Source organism: Macrobrachium rosenbergii, unplaced genomic scaffold (assembly GCF_040412425.1).
Source record: "Macrobrachium rosenbergii isolate ZJJX-2024 unplaced genomic scaffold, ASM4041242v1 171, whole genome shotgun sequence".
In the NCBI taxonomy this organism is placed as follows: domain Eukaryota; kingdom Metazoa; phylum Arthropoda; class Malacostraca; order Decapoda; family Palaemonidae; genus Macrobrachium; species Macrobrachium rosenbergii.
The window spans coordinates 2,286,016-2,305,129 of record NW_027100729.1 but is presented as its reverse complement, the minus strand read 5'-3'; the positions used below and the strand labels follow the sequence as shown (position 1 = coordinate 2,305,129).

At 44.6% G+C, this 19,114-nt stretch overlaps 2 protein-coding genes and 1 long non-coding RNA gene across 4 annotated transcripts in view; 2 read left to right on the top strand and 1 right to left on the bottom strand.

The window, feature by feature from the left end:
• The window catches only part of LOC136838168 (uncharacterized), an 864,161-nt gene that overhangs the window by 593,731 nt on the left and 251,316 nt on the right, over positions 1 to 19,114 (bottom strand). The gene's annotated exons all lie outside the window — the stretch shown is intronic.
• LOC136838144 (uncharacterized) lies at positions 793 to 1,194 on the top strand. Its single transcript, XM_067102995.1, has one exon. The coding sequence runs from the start codon at positions 793 to 795 to the stop codon at positions 1,192 to 1,194; it is 402 nt and encodes a 133-aa protein (XP_066959096.1).
• LOC136838197 (uncharacterized) overlaps positions 4,747 to 19,114 on the top strand; it is a 35,706-nt gene continuing 21,338 nt past the window's right edge. For both annotated transcript variants that reach the window (XR_010852891.1, XR_010852890.1), the window contains exons 1-2: positions 4,747 to 4,841; positions 12,188 to 12,280. This is a non-coding gene — a long non-coding RNA (uncharacterized lncRNA). The remainder of the gene's footprint in view (positions 4,842 to 12,187; positions 12,281 to 19,114) is intronic.

Here is a 19,114-nt window from a genome sequence, read left to right as displayed (position 1 = left end):
GAGCGATATCGAAGAAAACGGGTGGTTCACCATAGAATACTCGCTCAACGGGGACTTTACACAGTTGCTATACAGTGTTAGAAGTTTTCGTATTTTATCCTGTGAAATAAGTGGCCAAAATATCTGCAGAGACAGTAAGAAAAAATTGCAAAGTCAGGTAAGAGTGATGTGTACAAAGGCAGAGGTCTGTCTATGTCCTATTACTGCTGCTGAGGATTTTAACCAAGATTTGACCATGAATAAATGTGGTCATTATATATATATATATATATATATATATATATATATATATATATATATATATATATATATATATATATATATATATATACACATATAGAGCTCATTATTGAAAATTGCCGATTATTGAAAATCGGCAATAGAAAGCCTATTATTGAGAATGAGCAAGCGATTTGCCGATTATATAAAATGAGCAATTTTTCTTGCCTAGTATTTAAAATCAGCAGGGTTTCAAAACTCAGCAAGACCATTTTGCCGAATATTGATAAATCGACTACTATACCATCTGTAATTAATGACACTATTTTTAACTTTTAATGTTTTATCCTATTCTAATCTCTTTTGTTAATGGCAGTTTGGCCATTTATAAGTAAGTTTTAGTAGCCTAAGGGAAGACGATGAAAGTAGGAAAACAGAACAGCAACTTGAAGATGAAGAGGTTCCAGAGCAACCTGAAAGTGAAAAGGGTTTGAAGTGTATTGAAGAAAGGGTTAATGCCATCGAAGCTAACGGGAAAATGTCGACATTAGTCAGGCTCAATCCGCATCAAAGATGATCCGTAGGGGTATGAGGATGCAGGAATCACTGCAGGTAGAAGACAACGCTACTCTAAGAATTCCAGACGTTGGTCGGGGTCCTTCAGACCCTAAAAACTTACTAGTAGTTGTGCTGTCCAAGGAAAATGACATGTATCGTTTAGGGTGCAAAGAAGGCACCTTAAATTCTTGCTTTACTAGAGCTGATTTAGATAAAATTGGTGAAAAACTACTTAAAGTGGCTGATGTACCAGACATCCACGTTACTCTCAGAGCTGCGGTTCGATCCACTGGTGGCCAAGGTTACCAGAAGTGTAACTGCAAATTAGATTGTATTTCTCTAAGATGTAGCTGTAGTAGAAAGAAAATGAAGTGTAACTCTAGGTGCCATCCTAGCAACAGCTGTAAGAATGTTTAGTTTTTATTTTGTTTCTTTATAAAAATAGATATAGATTAGTTAATTTTTATCGTCGGTATTATTTGCCAATTATTTGGTGAAGGTTGATAAGTCAGTATTCTAATAATATTGTTATGTTACAAAAATAAATTGTATTATCTGTGTTTTCAGTGTTTATTTGAATTTCCAAATTAATTGCTTATGAAGAAAAAAATGGATATTATAAAAGAATTAAAAAATAGATGATGGCTGTTATAAAATGAGTGTATTACAGTAAACATTCTTAAACTGTTATTAAACTAGAGAGTCATTATGGTCTACATTAGTTTGCTTAGAGCTTAGAATGGACCTTCCAGCTGTCAAAATTGAATACTGGTTGTTTGAAACACTTAAGTTCAATATTCGGCAACGTTATCAATATTCAGCAAAAACGTGTTGCCTAATATATAAAATGAGCAATATTTTGCCCATTATTGAAAATTTTCAATATTAGGGAGGGCCCTTGCTGATTATGTAAAATAGGCAATTTTTTTGCCGATTTTCAATAATCGGCAATTTTCAATAACGAGCGTAACATATATATATACATATATATATATATATATATATATATATATATATATATAAATATATATATATATATATATATATATATATATATAGAGAGAGAGAGAGAGAGAGAGAGAGAGAGAGAGAGAGAGAGAGAGAGATCTAGTAAAGAAGGCACAAAAGAAGATAAAAAATGGTAAAGAAACAGGACAAGATGGAATTCCTGCAGCAGCAGTGTGGAGGAAGAACCTGGGAGAAGAAGGAACAGGAGACAGGCTGTGGGACCCAGCAAAGAAATATTCAGTCAGGAAAAGACACCAAAGGAATGGAGAGAAAGCTTTATTGTGCCTGTCTATAAAGAGAAGGGTGACATCCAGGATTATCTATAAAGATAAGGGTGACATTCAGGATTATCTATAAAGAGAAGGGTGACATCCAGGATTATCTATAAAGATAAGGGTGACATTCAGGATTATCTATAAAGAGAAGGGTGACATCCAGGATTATCTATAAAGATAAGGGTGACATCCAGGATTATCTATAAAGAGAAGGGTGACATCCAGGATTATCTATAAAGATAAGGGTGACATTCAGGATTATCTATAAAGAGAAGGGTGACATCCAGAATTATCTATAAAGAAGGGTGATATCCAGGATTATCTAGAAAGAGAAGGGTGACATCCAGAATTATCTATAAAGAGAAGGGTGATATCCAGGATTATCTATAAAGAGAAGGGTGATGTCCAGGATTATCTAGAAAGAGAAGGGTGACATCCAGGATTATCTATAAAGAGAAGGGTGATATCCAGGATTATCTATAAAGAGAAGGGTGACATCCGGGATCATCTAAATTATAAAGATAATTGTGACATTCAGGATTATCTATAAAGAGAAGGGTGACATCCAGGATTATCTATAAAGAGAAGGGTGACATCCAGAATTATCTATAAAGAGAAGGGTGATATCCAGGATTATCTATAAAGAGAAGGGTGACATCCAGGATCATCTATAAAGAGAAGGGTGACATCCAGGATTATCTATAAAGAGAAGGGTGACATCCAGGATTGTGCAAACTACAGAGGAATAAAGCTAATGTCTCACACCATGAAAATCTGGGAAAGAATAATGGATCAAAGAATTAGGGAAGAAACATCTGTAGGTGAAGAACAGTTGATGAAAGAAACCAGGAAAAGCAGAGAGGACAACACATAGTATATTCATTGATCTGGAAGAGGCACAGGACAGAGTCCCACTGGGCCAAGAGGTTTGGAGGTGTGTGCAAGCAAAGGGAACACCAGAGAAGTATGTGAGGCTGGTCCAAGATATGTGTGAAGGAGCAAAAATGCAGGTTAGAAGCAGTGTTGGCTTAACCGAATGGATGCCAGTAAGAGTGGGATTATATCAGGGATCTCCTTTAAGTCCGTATCTTTTTGACCTGAATGTGGATGTGTTATCTCAAGGAATAAGACATCAATCCCCCTGGTGCATGCTGTTTGCTGATGACCTCATGATTTGCAACACCAACAAAGGGGTAAGGGAGTCAAAACTAGAGCAATGGAAGAAAGTACTGGAAGACAGAGGATTAAGGATCAGCAGAAAGAAGACTGAATATTTTTAAGGTTCAATGAAGATCAAGACTCCGAGATGAGTGTTGAAGGGACAAGGTTTAACCGAGTAGAGAAATTTAGGTATCTAGGTGATGGAAATTTGGATGTAGAAATGACTCACACAGTGCAGGATGGGAGATTTGGAGAAAGACATCAGGTGTCTTGAGTGACCGCTGAATCAACTTAAAGGGTAAGGGAAGAGTTTACAGTATAAGACAGTAGTGAGACCAGCTTCGATATTTGGAGCAGAAACATGGGCGGTTGAGAGAGTGCAATAGAAGAAATTGGATGCGGTAGAGATGAAAATGCTCAGATGGATGTGTGGAGTGACAAAAATGGACAGGATCAAGAATGGAAGAATAAGAGGAACTACTAAAATCGTAGCACTGTCAAAGAAGGCCCAGGAAAGAAGACTGCAGTGGTATGGCCATGTGGTGAGAAGGGATAAGACGTTTGTAGTAGGGAGGAGAGTGATGCAGATGGAGGTGCCTGGTGGAAGAGAGAGAGAGAGAGAGAGAGGAAGACCGAAGAAGCAAAGGAGGTGGATGGATGTAGTTAAAGATGATCTGAGAGACCAACAATCACAGTCAGAGGACGATGTGTCTGACCGAAGACCCAGGTGGGGAAAGAAAGGTGTCGGAAACATCGACCCCAAATGGAAGTGGGAAAAGATGCAGAGAAAGATGATGACGATCCTAATTTTCCATTAACTAATCTAATTGCCCCAATTGTTAATCTGTTTTCCACTAATTACATCATTTTTCTTCATTATAATTTATTTCATCTCAAAACTTCAAATTCAAACCAGAACCACGAACGAAAACAGTGTTTAGTCGACGACTCCTAAAATGGAAGCCTATTTCCCATTATCATTAATATTATTAATTCTAATAATCTCATAATTAAGTAAATCATCTATATTTTTCATTTATGATCCGCTAATTATATACAATTATCCATTTTTCGTTTATATCCTAAAATCAGTTCAAACCAGAACCACAAACAAACGAAAACTGTGTCTGGTAGACGACGCCTAAACATGTCTACAAACCAACGCCATTTATCCTAATTTATCTCCTAATTAAACAGATTACCTACGGCTTTAATGATTTTTCCACTAATGTATAATTATCCCAACTGCATGACATTAAATCAGAATCGATTCAAACTTTAACCACAAACGAAAACAGTTTACCAGACGACGCCCAAAACTCAAACAAACCTCCCTTAACCGAATCCATTATTTGCCGTAATTACCATTAAATTATCCAATTTGTTAATAAATTATATGTTATTAATTATTTGCCCACTGATCACTTACAATTATGCCCCAACTGACTTACAACAAAGCAAAAAGGACCGAAACCACTTCTGAACCAGAACCACAAACCTAAACACCGTCGAGTAGAAGACGCCCGAAACATGTAAACAAATAAGGCTGCCGTTGACTGCCGGCAGTCCTGCATTCGGGTGTCTATTGAATGTTCTGTCCTTCCCGTCTTAATTAATACGGTGAGATAGTACGTGTTATAGACTGTGTATAGATGATATATAGACTAGCTATTCAGTATAGACTGTATATTGACTATAGACTGCACAGAAGGGCTGCTGCAGCCTAAGCTTGTAGGAACATCTCTGCTTCGGTGAGTTACAGGTTAAAGACTGCATATAGACTGTATATTGACTATAGACTGTATAGACTGTAGGGTGTGGACTAAATATAGACTGTAGCCTGTATAGACTCTAGACTGGGCTACTGTAGCCCAAGACTGTCTGAATGGATGATATTTTCATGGTAATATTCTCGTATAGGGTCTGCTTACGGTAGGCTACAGGTCAACTGTATGGACTGTAGACTGTAAAGACTGTACTCTGGACAGCTGTAGTCTAAAGGGATGATATTTTAATGATTTAGAGGCTTATGGTAATTCTAGGCTATAGGATACAGCCTTCTAAAGGGTCTTCCTTGTGTAGGCTAGACTGTAGACTGTGGGCTGTAGCTTAGCCTGGGCTACTGTAACTTAAGACTGTCTAAATGAATGATATTTTATATCGTAATGATTTACTGACAGGCTAATGGTAAGTTTAGGCTGCAGGTTTTTATAGGGTCTCATTACTGTAAGGTACATAAAGCCTGTAGACTGTAGCCTGGCCTAGTGTAGCCTAAGACTTTCTAAGTAAATGATACTTTATGATTTCACAAAAGATTTACGGCGATCTAATCTGTAACCATAAAGCCTTGGGATGCCGTGTTTAACACTAGCCCCTCAAGGATGAAAGTATTATATACAAATGGATGTCTATAATACTTTGATCTCTGGATACAGTACATACTGGGTTAATACTACCTGAGAGTACAATCACACATTTATCCTCCTTTTTTTCCACTTTCCTGTTTTTTTCAAAAAGTGTCTTTCTAACTCCATCCTGACTGTCCTCCATCAGTTGTGGCAAACCAGTTGCTTCTGGCAATTTTTTTTCCAATTACATATGGTGACATTTATTTTTACTCTCTACAGAGTTTTTGTAAATAAGTAATGTAAATGCTGTTGTTGTTGACAGTATTGTTGTTTATTTGTTCTGTTGATTTTAACAATGTTACTTTTGTTATGAGTCTATTTATATGGTTTGGTAATGATTTTATGTTGTTAATTTTAATTCTTTGGGAGACATTGATCTGAATCCAGGCCCTGGTACTCATTACAGTAAGAAAAATTGCAAAGTACTTTACTCAAATATTTGGGGCTTATTAGGGGTTAAGGTCAAATTTTTTTTATCTCCAGAGTTGTGCCCATAACTACAATTTGATGTTTTTATCTGAGTCTCTTGTAAGTAGTAAAAGTAGTAACAAGTCAAAGGTTGAGTTTTTGATCCTGGGGTTTCATGGCCCTGATTTTATTTATCGTTGTAACATCCCACACGTGCAAGGTGTGGCTGTATTCACTAAATCCAGTTGACCTATTTATCATTAGAAAAATATGGAGTGTAGTTGGCATGAAGTTCTGTGTTTTAAAATTTTCAGTAAATTCTACAGTGTTTATATACGTATTTGCTGTTTACCGCAATCCAAATATCGACGAATCTGTATGTGACTGCCTTTTGGAATGGATTACAATGGTATGGCTTAGTCACAGGATTCAAAAGCTTCATTCTTCATTTGTGGAGACTGTAACGCACATATCAGCATGGCTGGCCTGCTCCTGAGTTCTGCGTATCCTCCTATTTTGTCCAGGTAATTGAGGAACCCACGCACATTTCTGGTAATAGATTAGACCTCATATTCAGAGATGTTCCAGCTATTGTCAAGTCCAAGGTCTGTGAATATATAGGCACCATTGAGATGGGCATATCTGTATTTTCCTAATTCCACTATTGGAAAAATGGTGTGGCTGAAATCCAGAACCAATTGAGATCGCATTATTGAAGCTTGTCAGGCACTTAATATAGTGTTTCAGTTGCTATATTAGATCCTGATCCCAAGAAGTTAAATGAAATGCTGATGGCTATTTTAATAAGATATGTCCCTAGAAAGGTCATCAAATTTAGGACAAATGACCAGCCAGGGATTCATGATACATGTAGATGAGCCTACCATGACAAACAGAGCAAATTCACTGCATGGAGACAAAATCGTTTAAATGAAAATTACACCATTTTTGTTGAGTCTCGCAGCGCTACAAATAGAACTTTGATTTTGAAGCATGAAAGGTAGGTCTTGCTCGTAAGGCCTCATATATTTATAACAGCGATTTATCTCATTTAGGTAGAGTTCTTCATGGTGGTAGGTTTCTGTTCCCTAATAGCAGTAGTTATGACTTGGAACATTGACGGATGGTCTCTTGCTTGTCAGTTTTTCATAAGTTGTATGTCAGCAGAGATCTTTCACAATCACAATTGATCCCTGATCCCCTTTATCTGCCGAGAGAGAGCAACCAGATTCGCTGAACAGCAGCACCAATGTGCGGTAAATGTGCCTCACTGTCGGACTTCTCATTTCCAGAGGTCCTTTATTCCTCACACTGCTGGACTGTGGATGTCGTGCAGAACTTCAGAAGTTCAAGCTAAAATGCAGTACTTTACTACCCTAATACTTTTCTTGCATTTTAATAAATTTTCTTATATTTATTAATATAATAATTTTTTTCTTTTATAATAAGTGGGGTCTTTTCTTTCTGTATTTCCCTCTACCTCGTTTTACTTCCTCCTAATGAACACCATATTCTTTGGAAGCTTGATTGTTCCTACACGATATACAAACCATCGGTCCTTTACATTAGGAATTGCTTATGGGGAAGTTGGACACGGCCGTTAAACTCTTGAACAAGGTGGTTAGGCAGTAACTACCATCAGGTAGGCAGGGATACCCACCTGCCTGGATGTAAACATTCCAGTTTGCTTTTGGCCGTCATGCTTTGCAGATGTGTTTTTGGATCTCTTTGCCTGACTGTTGTTGAATTCTTATTTATCCTGGTGGGATCTTTCTCTTTTTTGTGTATAGATTATATGCATTTAATATTCATTAATATTCAAACCCTAAATTTGCGATAGCCTCGTATAGGTCCCCAGGATCTGTCTGGGGTGTGGCGGCCAGGGGCTTAATTTTGTAGAGTGGCGTAACCAATGGTAATGCTGCTCTTCCTGTAGCCCATTATATATTGATGCTTTCCCCTGTACGTTCGAGACTTAGACTGGGACGTAACAAGTTCGCTCCCCTTCTTTGGGCTCTTGTCCTCCGTGTACTAGGGCGTGACTGGTTGCTCTTGCTGCCTACTTGTGGAGTGGTTCCGGGGACAACTGGGAGGAGGGTTGCCGGGCGTCGTCGGTAAGTTTGCTTCCACAGCACCCTTGGCCGCCTCTCCGTCGTCATTGTTTCTCTCCCTAACTTCTTCTTTCTCTCTCTCTCCTTTGCCTCTTCACTTGCCATGGGCGAAGATCGTGGGGGTGCGGGGCTGGGTTGGGCGACCTCTTGCTTCTCAGGGTATTTGCCCTCGAAACGAGAGGAGCCTCCCTCTACTAATCATCTTTGTTTTTTCTTTTAGGTTGACAGTGAGCATCGTAGGCACAGCAGTGTTTGGCTACATATCTCAGTTTGAGATATCTTAGCCTGAATGAATCCTGACATTCATACAGTGTTTGCTTCGGGATCAACCACAGTACCTGGTTGGGATAGCGTAGGTCCATGTCGGTGTTGCTCCAACTCTGTGTCTCATCGATTGGATCGGTCGCTATTATTTGCTGGCTCTCATGTATGCTATGGCACTGCCTCTGATGTATCTGTAGTCCCATATACTCCTGCTGTGCTTCCTGTTTTACTGCTCCCGTTGACTCAGCGACAAGTCTCTGGGCAGCTCCTTTTGGTCTCTTGCCACAGCTGCCCTGATTGCTCCTGTCGCCACTGGTGGCGTTCCTGTGATATTCCTGGCCGTTGTTGTAGCTCCTGCCTACCAGACCACTCCTGTAGCTCCTGTATCAGCTATCCTGATTTCATCTACTTTTTCTCCTGGTGGTCGTGTCCTGGGCTGCTTCTTTTGTGACCCTGCTTAGGTGCCCCTCTAGTTTCCGATGTTTCATGTCTACCATCCTGTAGAAGATGTCAGAGTGGAAGTAAAGGAAGTCGCCTTGTGGGAGGCAGCCGCAGTCTTCTTCTTCTTCATCTTTGACTTTGTCTTCTGCTGTCTCTTCTTTTCCTCTCACGATGTTCGAGGGGGTCCCGGGAACCCGGATAGGCCTCCGTCAGCTGGAGGAGAGGAAGGCTGCTTCTTCCCCCTTGAAGTCCTTAATTGGGCATCTAGGGATTGCCTCCTTCCGAGGAGGCATTGGGTCTCTCGTCAGCTCTTCTCGACCTTCGGTTCTGGAACCAATTCACACACCCCTGGGTTTTGTGTTTTGGGAGCTGCAGACCTCAGTTTGCGCTCCTGTTACCAGTCCTATAGATTCCACCTCTAAGACGGGTGCTGCTTCAGGCGCTTATTTACGAGTTGCTCCAAGTGCTCGGAATTCTGTGGAATATCAAGTATCCCAATCTGGCTGGAGAGTACTCTCCCTGGCCCAGTTCGGGAGCAGCGCAAGAGAAAGGGCCGAGGCACCCAGGTGTCTTAGCTCATCCTGCCAGCATTAGAAGCGCTCCCTGGGTGCTTACCAGTGCTCGGTCAGGTTCCCAACCTGATGTCTTGATCCTATCAGTTTGAACACCTGAAGAAGCAGGGAAGAGGTTCCCTTTGGGAGTCCTGTGGGACTTCTATGGGACTGCCTCTCTCCTGGGAGGCATTTTTCTCTTGTTGCCTCTTTCCGCCCTTGGGTGGGAACTGACTCGCATTCTCCTCTGGAGTCTCACGTTTCAGGGGCCATGAGAGCACAAGAGGCCGCGCCCTCACTGCCAGTCTTAGAAGTCTACGTCAAAGACTGGTTCTGTGCCTAGCTCATTTCAATTTCTTGCGAAGCCAAAGGGAACCCGCTCCTGATGATTGTTCTTCAAGATTTGGGAGAGTCAAAGGGTGCTCATATTCTCTGAATCACGAGCGCTTTCCTGGGAAGAGGTACAGGACAAAAGAAAGTGCCAAGACACCGGGGTGTCTCAGTGCCTGGGTGTCTCAGTACCTGGGTGTCTCAACACTGCCTGCCAGCTACTTCGGTTGCTTGGCCAGGTTTCATCCTCGTGTCTTGGACCTTAGGGTTCGAGCATGCAGGATAGCAGACACAGAATCCTCCTTTAAACCTTCTTCTTGAGGGTCTTCAGCCTTGAAGGAGTTTAGAGTTCAGGAAGCCAGTGCTAGCTCATGGCAGACGAGTTCCACTCTGCCCAGCTTCCGATTGTGCGGCTCGGCTTAGCACGACTTACTCGCCCCACCCAGTTCCTGATTGCATTCTTGTGACTGGCTCTGCTTGGCTCGCCCCGCCCAGCCCCTGATCACGTATACATGACTGGCTCGGCTCGCCTCACATGCCTCCCAGCCCAGATCAAGTCCATGCGATTGGCTGGGTTTGGAGCGGCGCGACTCGGCCCCACTCGGTTCTTCCGAATCGGGTTCTCGATACTGTTTGAGTGAACTTTCTGCACTTTCCCAGGAAAGCACTTTTGCCACGGCACAAGCGCTCTTCTTTCCTCGTGCTGCAGTCATCACCTTTGGTTGATTATCGCTCACGTTCTGCCTCTGCTGCTGGTCTTATTGGCAGGATAGGTAGGAGTGCTCTTTTCTCCTCGCCTGTTCTCTTTCCTCTCTGTTGTTCCAAGAGGTGTCAGATGAACAGAAAGAACTCCGATAAATTTGTCTTTCTTCAGAGTTTGGCAGCCGGGATATGCTTTTGAGATCGGTTCTTCGATCGTCTCTTAGTACAAGCAGGGGATCTGTCAAGGTTTCCCTCCAGGGAGAGAGGTACAAGAGCTTCCCGCTTCGGAAGCATCGGGGTGTTCTCTTCAAGTTGCAATCTCCCTCGTTTCTCAAAGAATTGCACGCCTATTCGTCAGCATGAAGATATCCGGGACAGGACCATGGCTTCCCCAATGAATATCTTCATCGCTCATAACCTCACAGTTCCTGAAGGGGCCAAGAGTTTCGGTGGGGTCGCTGCGGTCCTTGCTTGCGAGATCATTCTCGACCAGATGAATACTTTTTCGTCAGACAAGGAGTTCATTCAGGTCGAGACTCCATGCTCCTTCCCTGCCTTGACAGAGTACAATTCCACTTGCCTTGGAGGGGTCTTGCTGACTGCAGGTTGTTGTGACTCTGAATTGTCTGGACTGGGATCTCTCTCTGCCTGTCCTTGCCATGAAGGGTATTCTCTTCCGCAACGAGAGGCGGTGATCCTGGAGGACACCTTTTGGTTTCTCCCAGGCAGTGTTCTGATAGATCCACAGTGTGTTACAAGGATGTATAATCTGGCCTAAATGTCTACCTCAGAGAGACAAGAAACAGAAATGATTAGCCTTTTATAATGCTGCAGTTTGTTCTGAATTAGTTTTAGCTACCTCCAAAACTGAATGTGCAGTATGCAATTTCTTTAACCAAATCAGACATAACCATTTCAGTTAGTGGTCATTTAACATCACATACTGTAGACCCATTATCGTGAACGTCAGGGATTATGGAATATTGAACCTGACAACAAAAAGCAGATCCAACCCGTGGTTGAATTGTTTTCGTATAAAAAAAGATTTGCAAAGTCATTTAATCTCTTGTAAAATTTGCCCTCCACGTATGACCCGTGTATACTTGAATGGTCCACGTGACCCAGTCTTTGTATTAAAAGAAAGCAGGTCAACACTGACAGTTGGACATCTTTTATGTGAAGTTTTGGAAATAGATGAATCTCTTAGACTAGCCCAATGAGAGTCAAATAGTTTGACTAAGTGGTCTGGTTAAACAACTAAATGATAAAAGTTGTGAATGGACAAGTTTTGGTTTTGTAGTCCATTATAACTAAACATAGAATGCTACTTGTATCTCTTTCATAGATTTATGCATAAGACACTGCAAGATTTTTGTACTTTATTTTTTACGTGGTGTATATGTAAACCATTGCAAATAAAGCTTTAGACTAGTTCTGCAATACTTTTGTATTTTGAAATGTTTACATGAAAGTAGCAAATTTTAAAATGACATATTTTTAGTTCATATTGATGTGGAAGTATCCAGAACATTAACAGTACCAAAATTTAACCTGTACAGAACTTGTGTTTGCAGGTTCATACAGGGACACAGAAGACAGGAATGGGAAAATGACATTTTTTCATGCATGTTTTGCCCTGCATTAGTCTAGCATTTGTATTGAATCTGCAAGAGGTTAGTGTACAATATCCTTGGTACTGTATTGTGTATAGAAACTTTTATATGCTAATGGAGATCACATCTCTGCCACAGATAACCTCTGTTGGTACGGATGATCACTGATAATCTGCAAAGGAACATGTTTTCTTCGGTATCATGCTAATTTTCCTCAATAACATACTCTAGGTAAGTTACATAAAAGTGAAGTAATTGCAGTAAGAGAGAATGTCCATAAATTATATGTAGTATTTAATATAAGCTATATTGAATCTTTAATCACTTAATGACACAAACACATTGTTCAAAACCCAGTCTGTGAGTTATTCATGATGCGCTGACTGAAATTTTTGGCAGTTTTCAGCTTGTTACTTTGAGCCTTTGCTTTAAATGTTAACACACCAGAAGGTACAAATAATCTGATTTAAAATGACACCAGAATGAGTGTCGTATTTTGATTAGTAATTTCTCAGACAATGTGTGAGGTATAACATTGATTTTCGCAGATGTAGCTCTTGGGTAGATGGGGCCTGTCAAGGCGTAGTAACTGATAGAGTTAAATGGGGCCAGGGTCTGCTAAAACCTAGTCTTCTACATATGAAATGTTGCATAAACATTTTCCTTGGGCATCATTTTATACTTCCAGAGAGTTCTTGTTTTGTCCATGTAATAAAGTCTCTAGGTATTGGTCCTGGTGTCAGCAGCCAATGAGTGGCAATCAAAATGTTGAACAAATTGATAAGGCATAAGGTATTTGTTCCTCCACAATATACAAACCAGCGGTCCTTTACATTAGGAATTACTTTCAGCGAAGCTGGAAACGGCCGTTGAACTTCCAGACAAGGTGGTTAGGCAGTTAACTACCGTCTGCTAGGCGGGAGTCCTGCCCGCCCGGACGTAAACATTCCAGTTTGCTTTCAGTTGCTGTGAATGTGCAGACGTGTGTTTCTTTGCTCTCTGCCCTGACTGTCGTTGTACTGTTTTTTCCTGGTGGGATCTTTGCGTTCTCACAATTCACTGATTCACCTATCGCGGATTTTTCTGTGGAACATATATACACATTATTTGTGGAAAATTCGTTCATTCACTGAGAAATATTCACTAATTACTTTATTTTCATATCATTTTCATGACTTTTTGTGATAAAACTATTAAAATACTAGTACTCAGGTATAAGCGTTTTTAGAGGGCTTTTGTGTTTGATCTATCAAAATAGGTAGTTGTGAGTGTTTTTAGAGGGGGTCTTAAGTATTCGCGGATTTTAGCTATTTGCAGGGGGTTGTGATCCACATCCCCTGTGAATATGTGGGATTATGTGTGTGTATCATGCAAGTATTTAAACCCATGAGTTAGATAAGCCTGTGCAGAAGCCTGCCTTTCCCCAGCTTGTATGTCCCGCGGTTGGCGGCAAAAAATGTGGCAGCTTCTACTTGTATGTTGATGTAGATCCTCATGCCCTCTGTTCATCATGCAGGGGGCGTGTGTGCTCTTGTGGCTTCACGTGTACTGAGTGTTGTTCCTGGTCGTCAGAGCAGTGGCTGAAGTTTGCATGTAGGAAACGGTATGGGAGGAAGACTACCATGGTGTCGTCTGGGGGTTATATGCCCCTGACTACGCCTGTGGTGCCTCATCCTTCCTCCTCGTTTCTGTCTCCCCACAAGCTTCCCCTTCTGGCTGTCTCTCCTTTGGGAGAGGACTCCCCTATGTCTTCTTCGCTTGCTCCATCAAGCATGGAATGTCGGAGGGGAGCAGACGATCAGGACAACCTCCTTTCGGGGACCTCTCCTTGCTTCGAGGGGGAATTCTTTCCCTCTGGGTGAGTAGTCTCCCTTCACTAACCCAACTGTTCCTTCTTCCAGTTTGAGAGTTGACGCTCTCCATGATCAGTAGGCGAGCGATCTTCTGGTGGCTTGGTGTTCTCTCAGTCTCGTGGGCCCACCATCCTTGCAGGGCCTCCTGTCACACCTGGCTACCGCTCTGGTGGTGACAGGCTGCCACTACTACTACGACTTCGATGGTGACCATGACAGCTTTTGCAGAGGTACTGGTCACCACCTCTACCCACCTCAGAGCGCAGGTGGCTGCTGTTCTGGCGTCCCAGCACAGGGTGCCTCCGCCTCCAGGTTTTGCCATGACTTCCACTACCCAGCCTTTCCTGTCGATGATAGTTACCTCTTCCGTTCCTCATCTGATGGTCCTGGCTCCTGCTGCTCCTGTGGTTTCTAGCATTCATGCTGCTGTCGTCGCTCCTCCTGCCCTGGCTGCCCCTACCATGCCTGTTGCTGCTCCTGTGCTTAATGCCCCTGCCGCCTGGGCTGCAACTGCTGCTCCTGTTGCCCTGGCTACTGTGTTTGATGTCTCTAACACCCAGGCTGCTTCTGCTGCTAATGTTGCCCTGGCTGCCCAGGCTGCTCCTATGATGTCTGCTACTCCCTCTTGGATGGGGGATTTGACCACCATCATGAAGATGACAAAGAGGAAGGCAAAGAAGAGATCCTGTAAGGTGTCGTCTTCGTCGTCTGCTACCTCTTCCCCTTCTTCTTCCAAGGCTCCTTGGCCGAAGAAGAAGAAGGCTCTCTCCCCCACTAAGAAGTCTCGCCCTTGGACTTCTAAGAAGCTGCCTCCTTCCACAGGGGAATCAGTGGTATCTCTCATTGGCTCTTCCTGTTCTTCAGGTCAGGGAACCGTAGCGCTAACCCCCTGGGTCTAGAGTTTTGGGAGCCATGGGCATGCAAAACTTTGGTGTGCGCTCCTGCTGCCAGTCCTAAGAAGTCGGTTTCAAAGGCTGGTGCTGTGTCAGGTGCTTGTTCACGAGCCGCGCCAAGTACTCAAGTATCCAGGGAGACATGAGTATCCCGGACCAGTCCTGGAGAGACCTCTCACCATTCTGGTTCAGGCACAGGCCGAGAGAAAGAGCCAAGACACGCAGGTGTCTCATCTCTTCCTGCCGACACTGTTGCTGGTGCTCGGTCAGGTGCCCAGTCTGGTGCCTCGGTCCCTACAGCCTGAACACCTGGGAAGACAAAGAAGAGGTCCCCTGTTAGCCTTCTTCAGGCGAGGTGTGACCTCAAGGAAGACTGGGGCACACCAAAAGGATAGCGCAAGTTCTGGTCAGCCAGTCGTGCATTTGACTCCGGCCAGTCCCCGATCTATCGATCAGTCTGACTCAGCACAGTCGATTGCTCAGCCTGGCTCATGTGAACTGCTATGCTCCCCTCGGGACAGCGCTTTGCCGAGGCGTAAGCGCTCTCCTGGACCCACGCTGCCATCACCACCGTGGGTTGGTGACTGCTTGTGGCCCACCCCTCCTCCCCTCTTGCTGGTTCCATCAGCAGGACCTGTGGGAGTGCCCGAACCTCCTCACCTGTCCCCTCAACCTCCTCGGGTTCTACTGGAGAGGAGGAACTCTGGAGAGTCCTCTCCCCAGAGTTCCTCTACAAAGGCCTACGTACCTGGCTCGGTCATCGGGTTGAGTCGGTCGTATGCTCGAGTGGTGCAGGAAGAATCCAAGGGACCTGATGAGGTTCTCCCTCCTGCAGGGAGAGTAGATCAGGAGGACCGCACCCTGGAAGGACTTGAGGGTCCTTTACCTCAGGATGCAGACACCCCTGAAATATAGAGGACTTTTGTTGAGATCATCCCGCTGATTCGTCACCACAATTATCTTAGGGAAGGGATCATGGCTCTTTCTGTGGATCGTCCTTCATGCCTTAAATCTTTCTGGGGACCCAAGAAGAAACCCAAGGCTTCAGTGGGGCTGCTGTGGTCCACGCTTGCTGAGGGTGTCCTCAATCAGGTGAACAATCTTGTCTCTGGGCAGGAGAGTTTGCTTCAGTCAGACCCCTCAGACAAGCTTTTTCCCTCCTCTGCCTCGTCAGAAGCGCTTCTATGCGCCCTCAGTGGTGTCCCTGCCAACTAAGCAGGTTGGCCCAGCCTTGGTTCTCCTAGGTCTGGGTCTCTCGCTGCAGCAGTTTGCTGCGGAGGGTATCTCTCTTACACAACAAGAAGTAGTGAGCCTGGAGGCTACCGCCATGGCAGCCCTCCAGGCAGTGTCCTGGCTGGATCTGTGGTCGTTCACAGTATCCAAAGTGGCAGCCTCCTCAGGTGCTATCGTCCCTGGGGAGACTCTTCTTTCGGGAGACTTTGCCAGTCTGGAAGTAGGGCCATTTCCAACCTTGCCCACCAGACAGCAAACCTGGTGCTGAAGAGAAAGGACGCTGTCTTGTCTCAGATCACCAGGTCTGTTGGTCCTGAGTCGACATTGACCCTAAGGAATGGACCGTTAGTGGGTTCTACCTCTCTCTTTCTTAGAGAGTCAGTAGATACAGAGGTGGACAAGCGTTGGGCTGAAGACAGTGACCACCTTGTTTACCAGGCAGTGGCCAAGACCTCTGGGTCTTTGCTTTCCACTGCGGCCAGACCTCTGGGTCAGGCTAGCTCTTCCTCGGCCCCTAAGAAGACCCAGGCTTTGAAGGGCACCCACAGGAACACCCAGCCTTCTTCTTCCGGAAAGGGCGCGTCATCATGCCCCTTTCAGCCACGCTTTCCAGTCTGGGAAAGGGGGCAAAGGGAAGAAGAAGGGGAAATGCTAGGGGCAGCATTCCCCTCCAGCTGCTGCCATTGGTGGGGGGTTGCCTGTCGAGCCATGGGGCAACATGACAGTGATACAGAACCGAGACCTGGGTAGTAGATGTCCTTTGGGAGGGATGTCTTCTTCCCTTCGAGTCTCAGCCACCCCTCACCAAATTTCCGGTCCATCTTCTTACGTATCTTCCAGGTTCGCCAAAAGATCTCGCACTCTGACAAGAAGTGCAAGCCATGCTGAGCAAGAATGCTATGGAAGTCATGTCGGATCGGTCCCCAGGCTTTTACAGCTGAATCTTTCTCACAGAGAAAGCTTCAGGGGTTGGAGACCAGTCATAGACCTCTCTCCTTTGAATCAACTCGTTTGCCAGACTGTTCACGATGGAGATGGTGCACCCCATGCTTGCCTCCATCAGGGATAATGACTTCTTGCTTACGGTGGACTTGAAGGATGCGTATTTTCAAATACCCATCTATCCATCCTCCTGAAAGTACCTTTGCTCTATCCTCGGGGAGACGGTGTTCCAATTCAGGGCACCCTGTTTCAGGTTCTCGACCACTCCCCAGGTGTTTACATGAGTGTTCACCCTGGTTTCAGCTTGGTCCCATTCGCACAGGATACGTCTGCTGAGGTATCTCGACAATTGGCTTGTCCTGGAGAGCTGTTGCTCACAGTTGCTTCTGGACATGGATCGACTCCTCGAGTTTTTCCGCTATCTAGGGATTATGGTAAATCCTGAGAAGTCCGATCTCAACCCCAAGCAGAGGTTAAAGTACCTGGGCATGCTGATAGATACAGTAGCAGCAAGAGTCTTCCCCTTGGACTCTCGTATCAGCAGGTTCAAGAAGGCAGCAGAACTGTTTGTGTCTCATCAGGAGCAGCCAGCTTGGCAATGGCAAGTCATCTTTGGAGAAGCTGGTCCCTCATGGGTTTTTCACCTTTGTTCCCTTCAGTGGAGACTGAAGGAGTTCTGGTCCCAGTCCCGAGATCTTCAGTCCTTCCTCACCCCTCTTTCAGGAGAAGTGAGGGAGGATTTGGACTGGTCGATGGACGACAGGAACCTCTTAATAGGAGTATGCCTACGTACTCCCCTCTGGACATGCTTCTGTTCTCAGATGCATCGACCGAGGGATGGAGGGCACACCTGGAAGAGTTGCTGACTTCGGGAGTATGGAACCGAGATGACAAGCACCTTCACATCAACATCCTGGAACTGAAGGCATCCTTCCTGGCTCTCCAAGAGTTTCAGGATCGTGTGATGGGACACTATGTGGAGTTGATGAGCGACAACACCATGGTAGTGGCAAATGTCAACAAGCAAGGGCGTCTCGTATCTCTTGCACTTCACCAGTTGATGAGTGGGATGTAGCTCACTCAGTAGAGCTGTCAGCCAGATACATTCCAGGCAAGAGGAATGTAGTAGCTGACATGCTCAGCTGCCAGAATCAAGTGGTAGGGACCAAGTGGTCCCTCCACTCGAACATCACAGAGAGGTTGTTCGAGCTATGGGGGCTTCCAGTCATAGATCTGTTCACCACCCGGCACAAGAGAAAACTTTAGGTCTTCTGTTCAGTCATGCTGGACCCATGGGCCACTTCCGAGGACACTTTTCAACACCCGTGGGACAACCTAGACATCAACGCTTTCCCTCTGTTTTGTCTGATTCACAGGGTGATCAGCCAAGTGTTGACCACCCCGAATCTCAGGATGATTCTGGTGGCTCCCAAATGGCCAAGGGATATTTGGTATCCCAACCTGTTAGCGCTGTTCTCTGAGGCACCGAGAGAATTTCCACCCTGGCCCAACCTGCTGTGTCAACCCCATGTGGAGCGGTACCACAAAGCAGTGCAGTTCCTGCGTCTTCATGGCTGGCGGTCATCCATCACCTCTTGCAAGCGAGAGGCTTTTCGTGCCGCGCAGCAACAGAGGTGGCTGGATACCTCAGACAGTCCTCTGCAGCGGTATACCAGGGAAAGTGGTCTGTCTTCTGTGGTTGGTGTCGTGGATGGGGTCTCTCTCTGGTCAGAACTTCTGTTCAGCAGGTGGCGGACTTCCTCGTCTTCCTTCGCCGAGAGAAGCTTCTCTCTGTTTCAGCCGTAAAAGGCTACAGAGCTGCTCTCACCCTAGTCTTGTGGCTAAAAGGGGTAGACATTTTATCCTCCTTCGAGATTTTGCTACTAATGAGAAGCTTTGAAAGGTCTTGCCCACCTAGGGACCTCAGGCCCCCTGTATAGGATGTGACTCTCTTTCTAAGGAGCCTGACTCATGCACCGTATGAGCCTTTACGATAGCCGTCAGACAGGAATCTGACCCTCAAGACTGTCTTCCTGCTTGCCCTGGCATCGGCGAAGAGAGTTGGGTGACTTAATAGACTTTCCTTCAATGTTAAACACTCGAGGAGATGGGGCTCGGTTACGCTCGATTCCATCCCGGATTTT

Bases quoted from the DNA above. Each gene is read 5' to 3' on its own strand.
- LOC136838144 (XM_067102995.1), top strand. From the start codon at position 793: ATGATCCGTAGGGGTATGAGGATGCAGGAATCACTGCAGGTAGAAGAC.